At 36.3% G+C, this 22,657-nt stretch overlaps 1 protein-coding gene across 1 annotated transcript; it reads right to left on the reverse strand.

Annotated features, from left to right (window-relative positions):
- Window positions 1–522: 522 nt before the first annotated feature.
- LOC140161969 (cytochrome P450 2U1-like) lies at window positions 523–11,026 on the reverse strand. The gene is made up of 4 exons (XM_072185261.1): window positions 10,645–11,026; window positions 6,534–7,307; window positions 4,951–5,148; window positions 523–783 (listed from the first exon to the last, which is right to left on the reverse strand). The coding sequence occupies exons 1-4, from the start codon at window positions 11,024–11,026 to the stop codon at window positions 593–595; spliced, it is 1,545 nt and encodes a 514-aa protein (XP_072041362.1). The 3' UTR covers window positions 523–592.
- Window positions 11,027–22,657: the final 11,631 nt, after the last annotated feature.

The raw sequence follows: 22,657 nt of genomic DNA on the forward strand, positions 1-22,657 counted from the left end.
AGGCTAGCAGTTCTTAACATAGTTATTGATATTTTGAGGAAAATCTTAAAACTGACTTATATGTTCAAGCATATGACTGGCACGCAGAGCATGCTCTGAAGTTGCAAAATCTGGGTGAACATGGTGAATCTGCATTGATTCTATTCCATATTTTTCTGCTTGTTCAATTAATAATGACATAATAAATAAGATTGAATAACTTTCAATCATGGGAGAAGCCAGCTTTCTTGGGGTGGGGGGGGGGGGGAGGGGGATAAAAATATCGGGAGAAAAGACCAAAACAAATTCCTAGTTACATTATTTTTACTCTTAGAGAGATTACATGTGAAATCTTTGAGTTACCAAAAAAAGGTAGCGAGCAAAAATTGTGTATTTTACACTATTTTGGCCCATGATCGGGCTGAATTTTGGTATAAAAGGGGCTCCTTGGTCCATTTCTTTTCCCTACTGATTTTATCTTTCATTTTTTGTCAGAGGGGCACTTTTTTCTTTCATTTTTTTCCCCCCCCCAACTGGCTACTCTACTGGTTAGGGTAGTAGGGTTAAGGTCTACCGTGTCAAATAACTGACCAAATAAATTGAAAGTGACCTTCTATTCACCTGTACCCTTGGGAATGGCACATATTTTGAAAGGTGTAGGAGTCAATACAGCGCCACTTCTTCCTCGGAAATCATAACTTTTTACATCATCTGGTTTTTGGAATGAGAATCGGCCCAGTAGATGGGTTGTGAATATAAACAGCTCCATCTTGGCCAATTTTTCTCCCAAGCAAACACGGCGACCTGCAGAGAAGACATGCAAAGAGAATAAATGATTAATATAAAGTCGGAGATGAAGATGCTAGTTTTGCTTCTGATGTTGCCTGTCATCTCGCTACTTCATTATACCAATATCAGCAGTAGATAACTATTTCAGCAATTCCGATATCAACAGCAGACAACCATGACACTTAGTAGATATGATATGATATAAGTAGATAGCTACTTCATCAAAACCAATATCAACAGTGGACAACTATGATACTTTATCAATACCAATATCAGCAGTAGATAGCTACTTTATCAATATCAATAGCAGCAGTAGATAGCTACTTCATCGACACTGATATCAGCAGTAGATATCTACTTCATCCGTACCGTTATCAGCAGTAGAAAGCTACTTCATCAATATCAGAAGTAAATAGCTACTTCATCAATGCAAATATCAAAAGTAGATGGCTACTTCATCAATACCAATATCAGCAGCAGATAGCTACTTTATCAACACCAATATCAGCAGAAGATAGCTATATATACTGCATCAATGCCAATATAAACAGTAGATATCTACTTCATCAATACCAATATCAGCAGTAGAAAGCTACTTCATCAATATCAGCAGTAAATAGCTACTTCATCAATGCCAATATCAGAAGTAGATGGCTACATCATCAATACCAATACCACCAGTAGATTCACTTCATCAATATTGCTATCAGCAGTAGATATCAATACCAATATCAGCAGTAGATAGCTACTTCATCAACACAATTATCAGAAGTAGATGTCTACTTCATCAATACCATTATCAGCAGTAGATAGATACTTCATCTATACCAATATCAGCAGTAGATAGCTACTTCATTAACACAATTATCAGAAGTAGATGTCTACTTCATCAATACCATTATCAGCAGTAGATAGATACTTCATCTATACCAATATCAGCAGTAGATAGCTACTTCATTAACACAATTATCAGAAGTAGATGTCTACTTCATCAATACCATTATCAGCAGTAGATAGATACTTCATCTATACCAATATCAGCAGTAGATAGCTACTTCATTAACACAATTATCAGAAGTAGATGTCTACTTCATCAATACCATTATCAGCAGTAGATAGATACTTCATCTATACCAATATCAGCAGTAGATAGCTACTTCATTAACACAATTATCAGAAGTAGATGTCTACTTCATCAATACCATTATCAGCAGTAGATAGATACTTCATCTATACCAATATCAGCAGTAGATAGCTACTTCATTAACACAATTATCAGAAGTAGATGTCTACTTCATCAATACCATTATCAGCAGTAGATAGATACTTCATCTATACCAATATCAGCAGTAGATAGCTACTTCATTAACACAATTATCAGAAGTAGATGTCTACTTCATCAATACCATTATCAGCAGTAGATAGATACTTCATCTATACCAATATCAGCAGTAGATAGCTACTTCATTAACACAATTATCAGAAGTAGATGTCTACTTCATCAATACCATTATCAACAGTAGATAGATACTTCATCTATACCAATATCAGCAGTAGATAGCTACTTCATTAACACAATTATCAGAAGTAGATGTCTACTTCATCAATACCATTATCAGCAGTAGATAGATACTTCATCTATACCAATATCAGCAGTAGATAGCTACTTCATTAACACAATTATCAGAAGTAGATGTCTACTTCATCAATACCATTATCAGCAGTAGATAGATACTTCATCTATACCAATATCAGCAGTAGATAGCTACTTCATTAACACAATTATCAGAAGTAGATGTCTACTTCATCAATACCATTATCAGCAGTAGATAGATACTTCATCTATACCAATATCAGCAGTAGATAGCTACTTCATTAACACAATTATCAGAAGTAGATGTCTACTTCATCAATACCATTATCAGCAGTAGATAGATACTTCATCTATACCAATATCAGCAGTAGATAGCTACTTCATTAACACAATTATCAGAAGTAGATGTCTACTTCATCAATACCATTATCAGCAGTAGATAGATACTTCATCTATACCAATATCAGCAGTAGATAGCTACTTCATTAACACAATTATCAGAAGTAGATGTCTACTTCATCAATACCATTATCAGCAGTAGATAGATACTTCATCTATACCAATATCAGCAGTAGATAGCTACTTCATTAACACAATTATCAGAAGTAGATGTCTACTTCATCAATACCATTATCAACAGTAGATAGATACTTCATCTATACCAATATCAGCAGTAGATAGCTACTTCATTAACACAATTATCAGAAGTAGATGTCTACTTCATCAATACCATTATCAGCAGTAGATAGATACTTCATCTATACCAATATCAGCAGTAGAACGCTACTTCATCAATATCAGCAGTAAATAGCTACTTCATCAATGCAAATATCAGAAGTAGATGGCTACTTAATACCAATACCAGCAGTATACAGCTACTTCATCAATACCAATATCGGCAGTAGATTGCTACTCATTGACACCATACACTCTGAAATCTATGTTGACACTGATATCAGCAGTAGATATCTACTTCATCCGTACCAATATCAGCAGTAGATAGCTACTTCATCAACACTGATATCAGCAGTAGAAAGCTACTTCATCAATAGCAGCAGTAAAAAGCTATTTCATCATTGCCAATATCAGCAGTAGATAGCTACTTCACCAAAACTAATATCGGCAGTAGATAGCTACTTTATCAATACCAATATTAGCAGTAGATGGCTACTTCATCAATACCAATATTAGCAGTAGATACATTGTTCAATACAATAGAGCAATTGAGATTTGGCAATTCCAATTATATCAATCTTTCAAAACGAAATTTTCATTCAAATGCAAAATAAATGATGTAAAATCTTGTATAAATCATGTGAAAATTGGTGGTCAATCAGTGGTATTTCAAATGACGAAATCTAAATACAAAAACATACGCTACATCAGACGGTTATTAATCAACCAAAACAGATTGAATTTTCATAATTAATAAACTTATAAACTCTTGATTTAAATCCCCGAATAAAAAAACATTTCAATTGAGATCGCCATTTAATCAACCAATCCTGGTCGTTTATGATTTAAAGGAACACTCCGGCAATCACGACATTATTCCTTACTATTGTTATGACGCTATTTGCTTTCCATAGCTAATTTAAATATATATCGCTCCGCGGCTCCGTCTCCTCAATTACCCCGGCCTATTATTCGTGGCAGTTGTCAGCCAGCCATAGCCAGAGATGGAGCTAAGAATATTTACTCAGCTATATTATGTTGTGACCACTTGGTTGATGAGTAATTAAAGTTTATTCGTGAAGTTATATTTTGCTCTCCGTTTGTTTCTGTTGAGTCTTTCCCCGTCTCAGATGGAAGATCCATTGGCCATGTATTTGGTTTAATTTATATTAATCAGATAACTGGCGAGTGGATCTTCACATCAATTCTGAGTCATATTACTATGTTAGAACAAGCACACTTTGGACCAATGTTGTATTGTTATCTAGATATAAACAGTTTCAAAGGCATGGTTGTTTTAGTTCCTACTACAGACTAGTTAACATGGTTAAGGTTGTAAACATAATATTACAAAAATAATAAAAACATAAATGTTTTACTATTTTCTAATGTCAAAAAGTATATTCTGCTTTTTGCGGTACAACCTATAATCCCCCTGCCGTGTTACTGTGTTTTCATCCATTTTCGGACACTCTCATATACAATTGGGACATGCTAAACTGTCTGTGATTACATCTATGATCTTTGGAATCAGCAGTGCAAGGCAGCTATATGTACCAAATGTCATGACCATAAAAAACGAATAAAAGCAGTCGTCTCTCAACACGCGATATTCAAAATTCCCGCGCCGAAATTGTCTAGGGCAATGACGTCATGTTTATTTGTGCTCAACTGTCATTGCATTACTTGGACGTCATTGCATCAGACAATTTCGGCGCCTGAGAATTTTGAATATGTTGAGACACGGCTGTTATGAATATGTTGAGACACGGCTGTTTTTATTCGTTTTTATGGTTAATATGAGTTTGTTTAAAACAAAAACCATGTGATTCGTGCTTGATAATAATTTTCCTAACAGATAAGGCATAATGATTGCCGGAGACTTCCTATAACAGCTATGATTGTATGCCTACCTATTGAAAAGGGTATCCATTCCATCGGCACGTTGACAGCGCCCTCATCGTCAAGAAATCTTTCTGGTCGAAATTCATGCGGATCTTTCCAGACATCCGGGTCATGCATTATTCCCCACAGGTTGGATATGACGATAGAGCCTTTTGGAACACGGAAACCTTGAATGATTGCATCTTGGCAAGCGAAGTGTGGAACACCTAAATGAAGAGAAGGTATCAGATAATTAGGTGTGTTAGAAAATCTCAAAAAACTGGGGTGCATGATTGAGATGAGAACCATTGAACAAATTGCAGGCCCTAAATGCATAAAATGGGCCTAACATGAAGCCTTGCAGTAGATATGGTAGATGAAATTCCATGAGAACACACCATAACATAGTTAGGCCTCGTATGGAGCCTTGTGGGACACCAGAAACCGTCTGCTAGTAGCAAACATGGTCATAACATAATAAGGCTTCGTATGGAGCCTTATGGGACACCATACGAAGCCTTATGTTATGTACCTGGTGTCCCATACACGAAACCTTATTATATTATGACTATGTTTGCTAGCAGACGGTACCCGGTATCTCATAAGGCTCCGTACAAGGCCTTATTATGTTATGATTATGTTTGCTACCAGACGGTACCTGGTGTCCGACAAGGCTCCATATGAGGCCTTATTATGTTATGACCATTATTAACTATTCTTTTTTTAAGTGTTTATAGAAAACGAAAAATTTGAGACTATTTTCATAAAAATCAGAGTATTTTTCAGGTTTTGACCCCTGTGGAGGTCAAATAGTGACCTTTGACCTTTCTGCTTATAACTCTAGAAGGGAATGTCAGATAGGTAAACTTATACTTTTTCTGGATCGCCATGACAAGAGTAGGCAGGCTCACATCACACACTATAGGTGGCGCTATAGGGAAGTGGAATGTGCCTGTACGGTCCAAAAATGGCTTTACTGTGGGGCTCAATGGAAAAAATCACTAAAAATTAATTTTGACAACTTTGAATTACTTTGGTACTGGCGTAATACTGGATTCATAAACTATCACATAGTGCAATCTATGATCCACCAACTCGACACTCGTTAAAGCACAAAAGCAATTTGTGTGTAAATCAAGACCATCCAAAACAGCTTTCTTACAGTAAAGAATAGGAGGTCATCTGGGGTCACATACAGTAGTGTACATTGTACATGTGCCTACTGTCACAATTCACACACAAAATTTTGGGCAATTTGGTGACGCTATTTTTGCCTGTAACTTCAAAAGTATATGCACTAGAAACATCATTATTGTTTAGGTAATTTGATTCTCTTTCAAATGAAAAAAACTTTCAGCTAAAAATATTAAACTTTAATATTTTATGAACATCCCTAACAAGAGGAATAATTTGGAGAACTTTTCAACAGCATTTGAATTTTGACCTCTGTATGAACTTTGACCCACCATATCTCAAAATGTTCAATACTGACAGAGGTCCAGTAAACTTATTTTTGAAGTTGGTGGTCTTGAGAAGCACTATCCATCAAAAACAAAACTATGGACACCAAAACAACGTCATACCCACTGGCAGCCGGACAAATAGGGCTTACCGAGGATAGTAATGCTGTGAAGCCGTGAAACCTCCAAGATAACGGCATGCGTGTAAGGCATTTTCTCCTGGTCAGCATATGACGGTAGCCTATCAGCGCCACACACATCCTCTATTTCATCCTGGATTCGTTTTTGTACCTCAGGTTTAGTGACCATGTTGAGTAATGTCCAGCGTAGTGTCGACGCTGACGTCTCCGTTCCAGCTAAAAATAAACTTTCAATAAGGGCCGCAAGATGGCGCTCGTCAACAAAATCCGACGGCGAATCTTCGCCTTTATTCTTGTCGATTTCTCTGAGATACAAATCTATAAGATCATTACATTCAGTAGTCCCTTCTGCCTGAGCCCTGTCAAGTTTATGACTATCAATAATCGAGGTGAAATAATTCAACAATTCCAAAAGAATTTCGTTATTTTTCTGCGTTGATTGGTAGAATAGAAATCGTAGTATCGGAATGGCACTAATTAGACCACCTTGTCCAATCAGCCGTAAACGTGTATCTAAGATTGCCAGCAGGTGTTTAAATTCTTCATCGTCGTACTCAAAACGCCGACCAAAAATGACGGAACATATCACATTAGAAGTAGCACACATGAGATATTCCTGAGGGTCAAAAGGTCGTAGGTCAAAGTTGGCGAACTTTTTAGCTAGCTGGCGAACTTCTATCGCTATTTTGTCTCCAAAACTTTCCCTACGGACGCCGAAGCTCCGAAAAACGGAAAGAGCGAAGCGTCGCTGATGATGCCAAACGTCTCCAGATGCACCGAAAATACCTGTTAAAGCAAGGAACAGTTTAAACTGATCAGTATTGAGCAAAATTCTCGACGTAAAGCAGAATAGACTGATGTTTGGGTTGTAGGGGTGGTGCATTTACTATAAGTATAGTCCTACTTACGAATGAATTATAGGGATAGACTACCCGCCAGTCTCAAGGTTGATTTGCTCGCCCTATTCCTTTTTAAAGGAATTTTTATTGTAATATTTTGTTAAACCAACCTCCAATAATAGTTAGAGTAGTTAGTTGTTGTGAATTGGTCGATGATATCGTGAATAGTAATGACCTCTGGCGAAAATTGCTGTGGTTATTTTGAAGCGGGTTTGACGAAAAATGGAAAATTCAAATATCACAGTTATTGGCCTACTTAATGATCTGCGTCAGAGGATGTTTAAAGACATTCCCATAACCCAATGGGGTTTCTGACCTTGGTATGTCTGGCTTTTGTACACATGTGGCAAGCTGACCATACCTTGCATTGGGATTGTGTACAAATATCTGGTGTTTTCATCCTATTATTTAACATTGAAAACATTGAGACTTAGGAATAAAATTAATGCAGTGGGACAATATGAATGTTTCCTGTAAGAAAATCAAATATCAGTCCTAAGTCTCAACTATTAGCTCGTTGGCTGCAGTTTTAAAATGACCATTTTGTGTGTGTGTCAATGGGGACTTTGCCTTTAAAATGAGGTTATATTGATCAAATTTCCCAATCATAGTGCATTGTAGGAATGCCTTTAAGCCTCCTCTGGATCTACGTAGTGCTGTCTCAGTGTCCGTTACTGGTTGGTATTATTCAGATTAAGCGATTTTCATGATTTAGGCCTACTTAGTCTACATTTGACCAACTATTTGCCCACACCGTGTACGAATATATTCCAAATATGGCGCTGCATTCAGTATCACACTAACGACAAGGTTATACTAAGATGTGTAAGACTTTCTGACACTATATTCACGGTTGTTCTAATGGCTATTCAAACTTATGACAAATTTGGCTGGTTTGCGTTGTTCAATACCATTTCACCCTGATGTGACAGTGACGTCACATCCGGGGTCACGTCAGTATCAAGCTGGTTTCATACTACCCTGCCGGTTGCAATGAGCGGCGTGGCGCACGCGCATTGCAGACAAACGGACACAATCAAGGCTTGTCATTGGTTGAAACGCTCTGCCGCTTGCCGGGTGTTCGTGATCGCGCGCCATTATCGTGATGATCGGGGATTCCTTTTTTGTGATGAAGGCACCAGCCGAAATGTCCGTTTTCCAGAATGCAATGAACATAACTCTGTACTCCCCCGGGAGATGATGTATTTTGCGACACTCATACCCCCTGGAATAGTGCATGGTGGGAAAGAGGGAAAAAGGTCTATACGAATTTTATTAGGCGCAGCATCACACGCTGGAGTTCGATGGCGCTGGTGTACATACGCACGCACGATAAAGGTTGGCAATTGAAGCAGGCCTCAGTTTAGCGAACTTTGTCTAGTTTAATGCGATGCGAGTGCTAGCGCCGCTCGGACTGTGAAGGTTTCTGGATACCGAATATGGGTTTAGATTAGGCCATGTCATGTCCTCTAGGCCATATAATTTATTTTTGGAAAGGAAAGTCTAATCTCGGAGCCTATTCAATTGAGAAGGGACTGGATTTTGTCATAATAATATAAAAATTAATACTTGTTGTCCATAACAAGAAATAATGCCTCGCGATTTTTTTGATATCCAGCCATAGTATTTTAATTGATTAAACTGATCATGAAGCTATATCTTTACTAGCTTCATGCACTAATTTGCAGACCCACCCGGCCTTCTACACGTAGTGAGTAGACCCTCCCTCGGGTCCGTGGAGAACGACTGGTAATGTAGATTACATAGCATTAAAAATCAACCCAATGGGAGCGGTCACTGGATTTTGCGTTCAATATAGGAGGGAGCGGTCACTGGATTTTAGCGTTCTATATAGGAGGTGTGATCAGTGTAGTGGCATCAATTTGTGTAAAAAGAGGAATTTGTTTTGGGCTGTATATTTAGAATCGGGGGGGGGGGTGAAGGACTATGGCATATTTTGGTAGGCTATTATGTAATTATGTATCGTGGGACAGTCTAGTAGTGAGTACCGTACCACACTAGATTGTGTTTACAAGAAATAATAAGCGCTGCCTCCTCGAAATTTCTTATGCCATCAGCTTTGATGATTAAATATTATCTACAACTCTGCACCTGTGTTCAAGGCCTTTCTTTTATCTATTGACCTCAAAAGAAAGGATTAGAATGATCAGAATGACGTCCCTGACCCCTTTCCACACATTAATAATGAGTCGGTAAGGCTCTTCGGTAAGGGAACGTGCTACCGTTATACTCCAGTGAGTACGTATGGCTACTACGCAGTTCAATGGCCTTATTGTGATCTGGTGGGCGTTTTAAAAGCACGGTCCCTGACTGCGTGGGCATATTTCCGGACAAGGAACAATAGAGACCAATTGCCTGGCAATGACGTCACATGTAATACAAGTCTATAGTGTGATTAGAACATTATAGGCTGGTGGTCACTTATAGTACGATCAGTACGAAAAGTCCAATGCGATTATTAATGTATTTTCTAAAATTAAAAGAACCACTTTTTAGCGGGAATTTTTGTAAATTACACAGCTGAAGTTGTGAAAGGATTGAAAGACTACAATATTACGGCATAAACAAGAATTTCTTTGTTTGGTCGTTATTCCTATAGGCTCATCCCTTAAAGGTGTAACTTTTCCCATAATCTAGACAGTGTTTTTGTTTAATATAGAGAGATTAACGACCATGGCTATTCAAATACGTCTTTAAGCCATGTGTGATTTGCTCCACAGCGCACTTAATTTTCTCGAATTTCTACTTTTTGCATGAATGTAATGAACAATGGTGTACTACAATACCCTGTGAAAGACTTATAAGAAACTTGGAGATCTCCGGTTTTATTCCGAGTTCACCGATCGAGTGATGGCTGACACGTATCGTTCATGCGAGCTTTAATATGCGTACCATTGAATCAGTGGCGAACCCGGGTGGCGAATAAGCGGCGCACCATTTGATTTTCATGGGGAAAGGGGATGGGAGTTTTCAGATAAAAAAACTTTGCCCACTAGTCAGACGAAAAAAATTGGAAATTGGAAAAAGAAGGATTTTGCCCCACCCAACACTGGATGAAGGTTTAGTCGCCGAAGGCGGTAAAAAATAAAATCCCCGCCTTCGGCGGCAAGAAAAACATTCTTTATTGAAATCGCACATTATATTATTGCTTTATCATGTTTATTGCATTTTCGATTTGTTTAAGATGATCTTATCGGGTGCACCTGTTAATCTCTCCGCGGCAGACGGTGTTCGATCCGACAAAAACGGATTCTTGAATGCTTCTGACACAGATTTCAAATCATTAAGATAAACCAACCTCACATTGCTTCCGAAGCTCAAGCAGAATATCTTGCCGTAGGTTTTAGATAATCTCGTTACCATTTCATGTGAGCGTTCACCATAAAGAAAGCTTAGGAGTACGGTAATGAGATTACCGATGAGTGGATAAGTCGGTGGACTTGGTGGCAATCCATTGCGTTTGGTGCTGCGTTGTTTTATAATCACACATACGACAAGGAATGTGACAAGACCAATGAGTAATGTGGTTCTATTATTTTGGATGATAAATAGAAGCCCGAATAAAAGAGTCGCCATGTACGCCATGATTATCTAACGACTAATGAATGTAGGCCTACTGATCTTGTTCTTATCTACACAATCTGCTGATAGTGATAAGATTTGGACATTGAGCGTCATTGAATTAAGACTGATAAGAAAGATATTAAAGCGATAATAACCCGGGCATAATGACGGTACGATTTCCATCAAATTTTATGTCAGGATTAAATAATACCATTGTTTTTATCAAAAAATTGCTGAATTATAAAGGCAAACACGCCTGAATCTGGTATTTCATTCCGTATTCATCAGTGTTGCCACGTTAAACAACTCTACCACTTCGCCTTCAGTCGCCGTTCCAGTAGCGCACGCATAGCAACGGGCGAATGAACTAGATTTAGGAGCGTGCTTGCCTTTATTAATATTATTCAGCAATTTTTTGATAAAAAAATGGTACACAGTAAAGTTGAATATGCTAAGACAAAATGTATTTAATTTTATTAATCCATACATGCTAGAGTATATTCAGTTCCCATTTTAGTTGTATTTGATGCTGATTTTGTTCGGTCCCTTCATTTCATAATGGCTTATTCAGTGTGTGATTGTCAATGAAACGGCAACGTACCAGCTCGAGCTCAGCGATGTTTTTCTACGTCATTTGATTTGATTTGATGCGGTATCTCCATATTGCACACACAACAATACGGTGGAAGCTCTATAGTCCGACGGTTCTTTATTCCGACGGTTCTTTATTCCGAAGGTTCTTTAATCCGACGGTTCTTTATTACGAAGGTTCTTTATTCCGACGGTTCTTTATTTCGAAGGTTCTATAGTCCGAATTTTAAAAAAGGTTCCCTAATCCGAATATTAAAAGAGGTTCTTTAATCCGAATTTAAAAACGGTTCTCTAGTCCGAATATGAAAATAGGCTCTATAGTCCGAATTTAAAAAAAGGTTCTCTAGTCCGAATATAGAAATAGGTTCTCTAATCCGAATTTGAAAAAAGGTTCTCTAGTCCGAAATTGCAAAACGGTTCTATAGTCCGAAACGGATACCGTGTTCTTTAGTCCGAATTTGTAAACGGGTTCTATAGTCCGAATTTTATTTTTATCATTTGTTTCAGTGTCAAATCATCACTTGTTAAATACAAATCCGCTACTGTTCAACATGGTTGGTGTCTCTGGATATTTTCTGTAGCGTACATTGACGTTCGCCTTTATTCTGGTGATATTTTCTTCATTTTTATCCGTTTTTCATTCCATTATAATAATACTATAATACTCTACGATGTATTCTGGCATTGTCGAGTTCAAATTTTCATAGCGCCATCCCGCCATGTAAATGCTGCGGCTGTTTCATTTAAACACATTTTAGTCATTTAAACAAATTAGTTTACAGAATAGTTAAAGTATAGTTTTATCTTGCAATTAGGGGGGGGGGGTGCCCGGGTGTAAAATGTTTCAATGTACGGGTCTTGTGATTAAATGATCATCATTTTCGACCCGTTCTCTACCCTGAAACCCCGTTTCTGGCCATTTTTCAATCCGAGGGCCTACTTTATTAAAAAATCATGTTATGCAACTTGTTGGGCGATCCAAGTTCATGTGTAGGTCACAAATATTTATTTAAGCTATAACATGCCTCTCTTTTTTCCACAGAAAGGCCAAAATATATCTAAAAAGATTTTTGTTTTTACCGGAATCCATCTCGATTACATCGTCATTACATCGTGATTTGGTGGTGTGCGCCCTTTTAATAGCAGTAGCGTCATATCCCGTTTGCCATAGACTCTGCTTTAGTATTATCTATCTAGAGGGCGCAGTATATGTTAATGTTTTAAAAAATCGGACTATAGAACCTTTTTACTGATTCGGACTAAAGAACACGGTATCCGTTTCGGACTATAGAACCGTTTTACAATTTCGGACTAGAGAACCCTTTTTTGAATTCGGATTATAGAGCCTATTTCTATATTCGGACTAAAGAACCCTTTTTAAAATTCGGACTATAGAGACCATTTTCATATTCGGACTATAGAACCCTTTTTTAAATTCGGACTATAGAGACTATTTTCGTATTCGGACTATAGAACCCTTTTTAAAATTCGGACTATAGAACCTTCGAAATAAAGAACCGTCGGAATAAAGAACCTCTTTTCAATTTTTTTCGGACTAGAGAACCTCTTTAAAATTCGGACTAACGAATGCTATGAACACGTGTTCGGACTAGCGAACCTTCGGACTAAAGAACCTTCGGATTATAGAACCTTCGGATTATAGAGCAGTCCCCAACAATACAACACAAGGTTAATAGATATAAAATGCATTAAGATAAATAACATATAATACACATAAAAACAATGCAAGGAGATATCACAGGATAGCCCTTTAAGCCCAGAGGCTTATTTCCGAAGGGGTCCTTTATACATAGAATGGCAAAAGGCATAAATAAAAACAAAAACATACAAATAGATATAGGCCTATACAAGTGAATATTAAAAGTAAAAAAAAAGTATTTAAACATGATTAAAATCATTAGAAACTAAATTTGGTTAAAAAGATGAGTTTTTACAGACTTTTGAAACTTGGTTTATCAGAAATTGATTTGATTGCACTTGGTAAGTTGGCCCAATCCTGAATGGCATTATAATAATAAAAATTCCTTTAAAAAGGAACAGGGCGAGCAAATGAGGAAGTGTCAAGATAAAGGTGTAGTTATTTTATTGTTTGAACTATTTCTATAATTCGCATCGATCATAATGAGTATGTTTTTACGTACCTCAAGTGACAAAGACTACGGTATTTAGCCCATGATCTTGCAATGAGACTGTACAGTGTATGGACAGTGTAGCCTATTTGTCTAATCATTTTGACTATTTAATTCTGACCATTGTGATTAAAACAGGCTTTCAGATTAGTGAGCTATTGTGTACCAAGTGATAAGGCCGGGCACGTATAATAAAAATACACTGGGTAATTCATGACAGCCTATTTACTGGCAAAAGGGGCCAAATAAATCTTAGTTGATTCTTGAACACAATTTAAGCAGGAACCTTGAGGCAGAATTTGAATACATATTATCCTGTAACGTTTACTTAGCCTAACAGTCAATGAACGTTCATTGTTAGCATAATAAGTAGCTCTGGGTATCCTATGTTTATGAAAAAAGGTGGTTACAAACGAATAACATATGTTATACATATACATCTACTTGCTAATACACTGAAAGTCTAATAGAAATGAAGGATAAAGAACAATTACAGAACATTTATTGTTGATTAAAGTAGCTATGGGTATACAATGTTTACAAAATAAGAGCGTTAATGTTTTGTACAATTTGATGACATTCAAAATAATTTAGTATTGAAGAATTTCAAAGTACAGAACTTTCATTTGTTGACATACTAGCAATATTGTTAACAATGTTGAAAATCATGTTCATAAGCGTAACATCCTCTATACATCTATTTATTAATGTTCATAAACGTATAACAATTTGATACATCTATAACAATTTGATACATCTATGTCTTAATGCTCATAAACGTAACATCCTCGATACATCTATTTTTTAATGTTCATAAACGTCCTTGATACATCTATTTCTATTTCAATGCTATTTTATCTCCGTGTTCTGACAATAAATTCTGACCCGAATAACATTTGTAAGAGGTAGAAACATATCAGGCGGCGAGTGGCATGATATAGCCGGCAACTTGTGACACAGCTCGGCCGTATGGCATTTTCCAATATACTCGGTTAGTTTTGTGGGGTTCATTATCGAACCCCAACGGTTCTAGCTTGTATTTATATTATTTATTAACACAGGCCTATTTGCTTGTGATATTCCAAGCGTTTTAAAATTTCAAAATAATCCCATTCAATTACACGGTTGACGATGGAAATTTACTGAATTTAGAGAATGCACTGCGACTACCACCTGAAACCTATCAAAATATATAGTATTATTAGCTAATCCCATAACGAGTTACTGTTCAAATATTTATGATATGTTAACATGTTTTATGTCAACAACACCCCACACTTAACAGACATTAAGTCTCAATTGGCAGGATCCATAAGTGCTAAAGTAGATATATTTTCTCTTATCGCCTGCAGAAGTTTGCCCATTTAAGGAGTGGGGTATGAACGTTTGGACAGTATTTATTGTGGGACATTTAGCACATCAGACATATCGAATTGCATTCTGAACACGAAGAATGTCCTTTTGATATAAAATAATTTTGAAATTCGCAATGTAATACACATTTTATGGCAAATGATTAAAAATTAATATTTTTGATACTTAACAATACTCGAAGTAAACTTTATAAATCTGATGATTTTTACTTCGTGTGTGTGGTGGGATGAAAAGCCGACGATCAATTGAACATTTTGACCTTTCGTATTGAGGATATGGATCTTTTTCCTAAAAAAAAAAAAAAAAAAAGGTTATTTTGGGGGAAAAATCCATATCTTCAATATGAAAAGTCTTTTTAAACTCTTTTTAAATTTTTTAATTGATCGGCTTTTCCTCCCAGCTACATACACTTTAAGAATATGTCATTAGATTTATAAAATTTACTTCGAGGACTGTTATATATCAAAAATATGAAAAATATCAAATTTTAATAATTTGTCATAAAATTTGTATTACATCGTGATTTTCAAAAAATGAAAATTATTTGATATCAGAAAGACATTCTTCGTATTAGGAATGCAATTCGATATGTCTGATGTGCTCTCATGTCCCACAAAAATACTATCGAAACGCTCATTCCAAATCCCTTAAGTACTCTCTTTAATTTACTCAACTCTCAAGGTTGTGTTTGTATAAATGAATTCAGTTATATAAACACAGCCCCGTGAAAAGGACATGTTGACATAAATTAATTGACTGTGTGGTTATAGTATCATTAACAGATTCTATACGCTATAGTAGAACAACAAGCACATACAGGCAAGTATTTTGTCAGTATCAATAAAACTATAATGAGGCTATTAATGTAGCCCAACTGTACGTACAATCTGGCAATACCGCTAAATCTTAAAGAAATGAAAAATATCTGTTGCAATTTCGGATTTGCATAAAAGTAATTCTAGTTCATCCAAGTTGTAAAACAATTATTTCTTTTAATACAAACACATTCCTTGGTAAGACAACTTTATAGCACTGCTTGAATATCAACATGAAGTAGTAATGACAAATTTAATTGTACACTATCGCCTCTGTAGTTTCCTGATTACATAGACATCACGAATATTTTATTTTTATTCTGCAACGCTGTGAGGAAATTAGTAGTTTCTCGCCCAAAAAGAGCCAGAAGTAATGGTAGTGGATTTGAGAACACGAAAATTTTGCGCACTGTTTCGGGTACTATATTGGTGCACGTTTGAAACTCTGGTAAAATTTGAACTAAGATAGTCTGGGCCAACATCATTAAAAATATCAAAAACATGGTTCAACCTGAGTTGTTTTGCCCTATTTTGTATGTTAAGGGAAGGGGTATGAACGTTTGGATAGTATTTATTGTGGGACATTAGAGCACATCAGACATATCGAATTGCATTCTGAATACGAAGAATGTCATTCTGATATCAAATAATTTTGATTTTTGAAATTCGCAATGTAATACACATTTTATGGCAAATCATTAAAATTGATATTTTTGATATTTAACAGTACTCGAAGTAAACTTTATAAATCTGATGATTTATACTTAACGTGTATGTAGGTGGGATGAAAAGCCGACGATCAATTGAAACTTTTGACTTTTCGTATTGAAGATATGGATTTTTTTCCCAAAACACCAAAACAAAAAAAGTCTTTTGGGGGAAAATTCCATATCTTCAATATGAAAGGTCAAAATTTTCAATTGATCGTCGGCTTTTCCTCCCAGCTACATACACTTTAAGAATATATCATTAGATTTATAAAATTTACTTCGAGGACTGTTATATATCAAAATTTGAAAAATATCAAATGTTTATAATTTGTCATAAAATTTGTATTATATCGTGATTTTCAAAAAATGACAATTATTTGATATCAAAAAGACATGTTTCATATTCAGAATGCAATTCGATACGTCTGAGGTGCTCTCTTGTTCCATAAAAAATACTGTCGAAACGCTCAAAACGCTCATTCCAGATCCCTTAAGAAAATTAAGATCTTTAAGGGGGTACTACACCCCTGGCAAATTTTGTGCCTATTTTTGCATTTTTCTAAAAAATTATAACACATTGGTGGCAATTTAGATATGTATATTATAGGGACAAGGACTACAACTACTGTACTGAAAATTCAGCAGCTCAAAGCAAGTAGTTATTGATTTATTGATCAAATATTGGTTTCCCCTCATTTTTGACTGTAACTCCACAACTGTTGTCTGTGCTGAAATAAAATTTGCAGTGCAGTAGTTATAGTCCTTGCCCCTATAATATACCTATCTTGCTTGTTCCCAATACGCTATAATTTTGGAGAAAACTGCAAAAATAGGCACAAAATTGGGTAGGGGTGTAGTACCCCCTTAAAATCATCTTCGGTAATATGATACATGCAATTCTTATTTAAAATGAATCTGATAACTTTGTTTTGAGCAATTTGTAGGCTTTTACTCATCTGCATGTGTGCCAGCATGCCAAGAAGAAATAGAATAATCAAACAAACAAAGTACAAGAGCAGAGCATAAAATTTTCTTGATATTTTGATCAAGAAACTTTGCCTGTCTGTAAAGAAAATTTTAGTCTAGAATTTTTTTTTATGACACCAAGACCCATTTCTTCACCATTCAAGCACTGGTCATTAGTAAGACCTAAGTATTTAACTGAAGGGGTAGCATGAATTGTTTGCCCTTCACACTCAATGGTATAATTTTGCCAATTCTTCAATTTACGTTTTGTTCCAAAAAGAATGAGTTCTGTTTTACCCTTGTGGAGAGACAGTTTATTATCAATGAGCCGTTTGTTACAGCTTTCAAGATTTTTGCTAAGCTGCTGCCCAATTCTTAACGGATCTTTATCATAAACCAAGAGCGCTATCTGCATACTGAAGGAGCATACAATCAACACAGTTGGGCATGTCGTTCACGTAGCAAAGGAACAAAATGGGACCCAAGATACTCCCCTGTGGAACTCCGCACGTTAAAGCCATAGAGTTGGAGTCTGAGCCATTAACATTGACAATCTGAGATCTGCAATTCAGATATGACTCAAACCATTTAGTGGAGTTCATTCCCAGAGCAGTTAGCTTTTGACATAAAATAGAGTGATTAACACTGTCGAATGCTTTCTGGATGGATGTCAAGAAGCACCATTCCAGTAAACAGACCAGCACTGATTTGGTTTCTGATATGATCTTGAAGATAGATAAGACATGTGTCTGTGTACCTCTAAAACCTGACTGGAATTTAAATAAGATGTTATTTGCCGTGAGATACCTGTTAAATTGTACAAACACTGCTTTCTCCAAAATTTTGGAGACCACAGACAAAATACTAATAGGTCTGTAGTTGCCTACTTCCAACCTGCTCTTCTTTTTATATAATGGTTTGACCTTGGCAATTTTCATTTCACTTGGAAACGCTTCAGTCCTGATAGAGAGATTAATAATAGATGTGATTGGAGTTTTAATGACCTCTGCAGCATCTTTCAGAAAACGAGCCGGCAAGCCATCTAAAGCCAGTACTTTTATCCCTGTTAAGATTGGTTAGCTCATCATAAACAAAGGCCTCACTGACCTCATGGAGATCAAAGGATCCATACTTAATATGACTGTAATAGCTTTGGAACCTGTTGGAGTTAACATCGTAAAGACCACTTGGCTCAGGCAGCTCACCAACAAGTTTGGCAGCAACTCCAGTAAAGAATTTGTTGAAGTGATTAGCAACTTCTTTGTTTTCAAAACACTTTTTACCATCAATATCTAAAACCATATTGGTAGAGTCTCTTGTTTTGTTTTGGTGCCCAAGCTCTTTGAGATTTACCAGAGCTTTTTAGAATCATTTTTATTTGCTTCAATCTTATGCAACATGTACTGTTGTACTTTATTACGTAACTTACAGTACTCTTTATAATACTCAGATATATGTTTGTTTTTATTAAATTTTGCAAGCAAACAATCTCTTTCTCTGATGTCATCAATAATCTCACTTGTCATCCATGGTTCAGAGCGTTGTTTAATCCGAACTTCCCTTAGAGGAGCAACAGAGTCAAGAGTGTTCAAGAATACGTTACAAAACATGGACCAAGCTCTATCAACATCGTTACATAACAATATTTCAGACCAGTCAGTTTCAGACAACTTATCAATGAAAGATTCCTTGCTGTAATTCTTTAAAGATCTTACTTTAACCCGTTTATGCTCGTTAAATGTTGGTTTGGGTGACTTCCTTGTACAGTACGTGAAAAAGTGATCGCATAACCCAGTTGTTACCACACCATATTGACTGATCACATTATCATAATTACATTTATAATGTGATCAAGAGCAGACTTTGTGGTAGGGGTGATTCTAGTTGGGGTATGAATAAGTTGTTTATGTCCAAACAAGTGGAGCATGTTAGCATATTTGGTGTATACTTGGTCTTAACGTAAAGCACACATGTTCATATCACCCAAAATAATCACTTCAGAATCGGCAGTCAATTTTGAAATGACATTCTCAAGATTGTTGATAAACTGTGAATGCTTTTCAGGCCTGTAACAGGAACCAGCAATAAAAGGTTTGCATCTTGGTAGCAAAATCTCAGTCCAAATAGCTTCCATTTTGGGAATGTCTAAATCAGGCCTGGGATTAAATGCCAAATCAGAATGAATGTAGATGCAGGTACCGCCACCATTTCTGTTACGGTCCTTACGGATAACAGAGAAATTAGGAATGTTGATTTCATTATCGGTGACTGACTCATCAAGCCATGTTTCACAGACAGTAATTATTTTGGCTCTAGTATTGGATGCAATCAATTTTAATTCACTCATTTTGGGACACACAGATTGCATCTTACAGAAGGCCAATGACTAGGAACTCGTAATGGATGAGGAACACAACCAAATAGTGTTCCTCCTCAAAGAACAGAGACAGCAAAGCGTCCGCATATCACCATCTATTCTGAAAGGACAAAAACGGTTGTCATCATAGAACTTACTTACTGTCCCGATGGAGGAGAACGTGTAAACGACTATGCAAGAAAGAAATGCAAGTACCAAAAACTTGTAGCCGAATGTGAAAATGGGGGAGGAATTCTTGACAGGTCTAAAGGACCGAGGGGCGAGACATTTCTGGCAAGTAAGTCAGAAGGGATTTCCGTGTCTGTTCTTGGCTCTGTCATTTTGCTTACATTATTTGTTTGATTTTCTTACTATACACATGTATGTAAATTTGTTTTATAACATCTACTATTATATATGGATTATGTACAGTGCAATAACTTTTGTTGTTATAATATTTTAATATTTATAGTGTATTTAATGTGAATAAAAGGCATTTTGCCTGACATACTATGTCAAAAGATAAAAAAAAAAGTAAGTCAGAAGGGAGGGGCAAGATATTTGGCACACATTCACTTGGATTCATGGGTCATGATGCAGTCATGTCTACAGTAGAATTCATCTCGACCTTTGCAGGACTTAAACCCCATTAAAGGCTATTAAACCAAGATAACACTCATCAGGGAAGTGAGACAGATGGAAGCCGGTCAAAGAGTACATCAAAGTGAGTATCAGACTTACCGCGATGCTGAAGCAATTGAGTCAACGTGTAGCATGTCGAAAATCAAAGTTCCCGCTTAAAAATCAATAGCAGTACGAAGACATGCGCTTAGTCCCGACAATCATGGGCTATGGTACATTACCGCAGAGCGTGACTAGTTTTATTAACTCAAACAGATTTCATAAAATCCCTACGCAATGCTCAGAATGCTATCAGTTTCATTCATACAATTTTATTAAAGCTATTTAATTATGTGAAAAGCTACTAATTAAATGTATAATTAAGTACGCTCTTAGATAGCAGCGACGAAACAGAAAATGAAAGGAAATGAAATTAATTTTTTCCGCAGAATGTAAAGATAATACCAGACTCTAAAACCATCTCGTCAACAGCAATGTTGGGGTGGCCTGGGCCCACAAATAGGTGCGAGATTTATTTTACAATGTAATTTATGTGTCAAATGCGCATATCAATTTATAGCAATAATTGGCGGTTTAAACGTAAATAACTGATTTCCAATATTTTAATTTTTAAAGAAATCTGTAAGCATATAGCCGAATACGATTATTTTGGGTTGATTTTCGTAATTATGGACTATAAATTTAATGTCACTGTCACTTTTTCTCGAATAAAGCGACACATTTGAAAAACACAATGTTTGTCGATAATGATAAACCTGTAAATAAACAAACTCAGTAGGAGCGGTATATATGATCCACATCAAAGGCATGCTGACTACATTGTTAGCAGAATAGCTTGGTACGTACCTTCTATAGAATGTTACGTAAATAATTCAATAGATGTTGGATTGACCACTTTCCATCTGTCTCACTTCCCTGCACTCATTGAAACAGCTCAACTGATTAAATCGGATCTTCTCTGGTTGTGCACATGTGTCTGTTTTATATGTGCGGTATCGCTATAAGGTGCTATAATACAGCTTCAGTTGGGTAACTGATTATAAAGGAAACGCAAGGAAACAATGGTATGTGAACCTTTGTTCACGAAATGAGACAATGCCGGCCTGCTTTTTATTAACCAGCATTCTTGAAAATGAGCAACATAATGATTGTTGACTTAACACGGTTTGGAAATAATTTCTTCATATTTTTTGGTGTTATCTGTCGTTTACATATTAAAACACAAAAGTGCGACTATTTCCAAACACCTAAATTAGCTAAAAATTTAGGACATGTTACAAAACTATATTTTCTAGAATTTCATAGAATAGTTTAAATGTAGCTTGTACCGTTTTTTTGTGGCATCCTTCAGAACTGAGCGGTCCGTTACCAATATTTTCGGTCAAATCTCCATTCAATTAACACGGGGAGTTGGCTAGCTATGAGCTAGCTATGCCTTGCCCTCACTCATATTTTACGAAAGTGCGACTATTTCTGAACATCTAACCTAGCTGTAATTTTAGGTCATGTTAGAGAAATATATTTGCTAGAAGTTTGGAGAATAGTTTAAATATTGGCCGGTTATTTTTCACACAGTGATGTTAACTAGGCAAATGCATATACTTCTAACATACACCTAAAATTACAGCTAGGTTAGATGTTCAGAAATAGTCGCACTTTCGTAAAATATGAGTGAGGGCAAGGCATAGCTAGCTCATAGCTAGCCAACTCCCCGTGTTAATTGAATGGAGATTTGACCGAAAATATTGGTAACGGACCGCTCAGTTCTGAAGGATGCCACAAAATAACGGTTCAAGCTACATTTAAAGTATTTCATGAAATTCTAGAAAATATAGTTTTGTAACATGTCCTAAATTTTTAGCTAATTTAGGTGTTTGGAAATAGTCGCACTTTTGTGTTTTAGGAAGGATTATGTAAACGTCAGATAACACCAAAAAATATGAAGAAATTATTTCCAAACCGTGTTAAGTCAACAATCATTATGTTGCTCATTTTCAAGAATGCTGGTTAACAATAAGCAGACCTTTGTCTCATTTCGTGAACAAAGG

This window comes from Amphiura filiformis, chromosome 10, assembly GCF_039555335.1.
Source record: "Amphiura filiformis chromosome 10, Afil_fr2py, whole genome shotgun sequence".
Classification (NCBI taxonomy): domain Eukaryota; kingdom Metazoa; phylum Echinodermata; class Ophiuroidea; order Amphilepidida; family Amphiuridae; genus Amphiura; species Amphiura filiformis.

Bases quoted from the DNA above. Each gene is read 5' to 3' on its own strand.
- LOC140161969 (XM_072185261.1), bottom strand. From the start codon at position 11,026: ATGGCGTACATGGCGACTCTTTTATTCGGGCTTCTATTTATCATCCAA. The intron at 7,308-10,644 runs GTGCACCCGATA...TTGCTTTAACAG, and splicing joins TGCCGCGGAGAGATTAACAG to GTATTTTCGGTGCATCTGGA. The intron at 784-4,950 runs GTAGGCATACAA...TCTTCTCTGCAG, and splicing joins ATGGATACCCTTTTCAATAG to GTCGCCGTGTTTGCTTGGGA.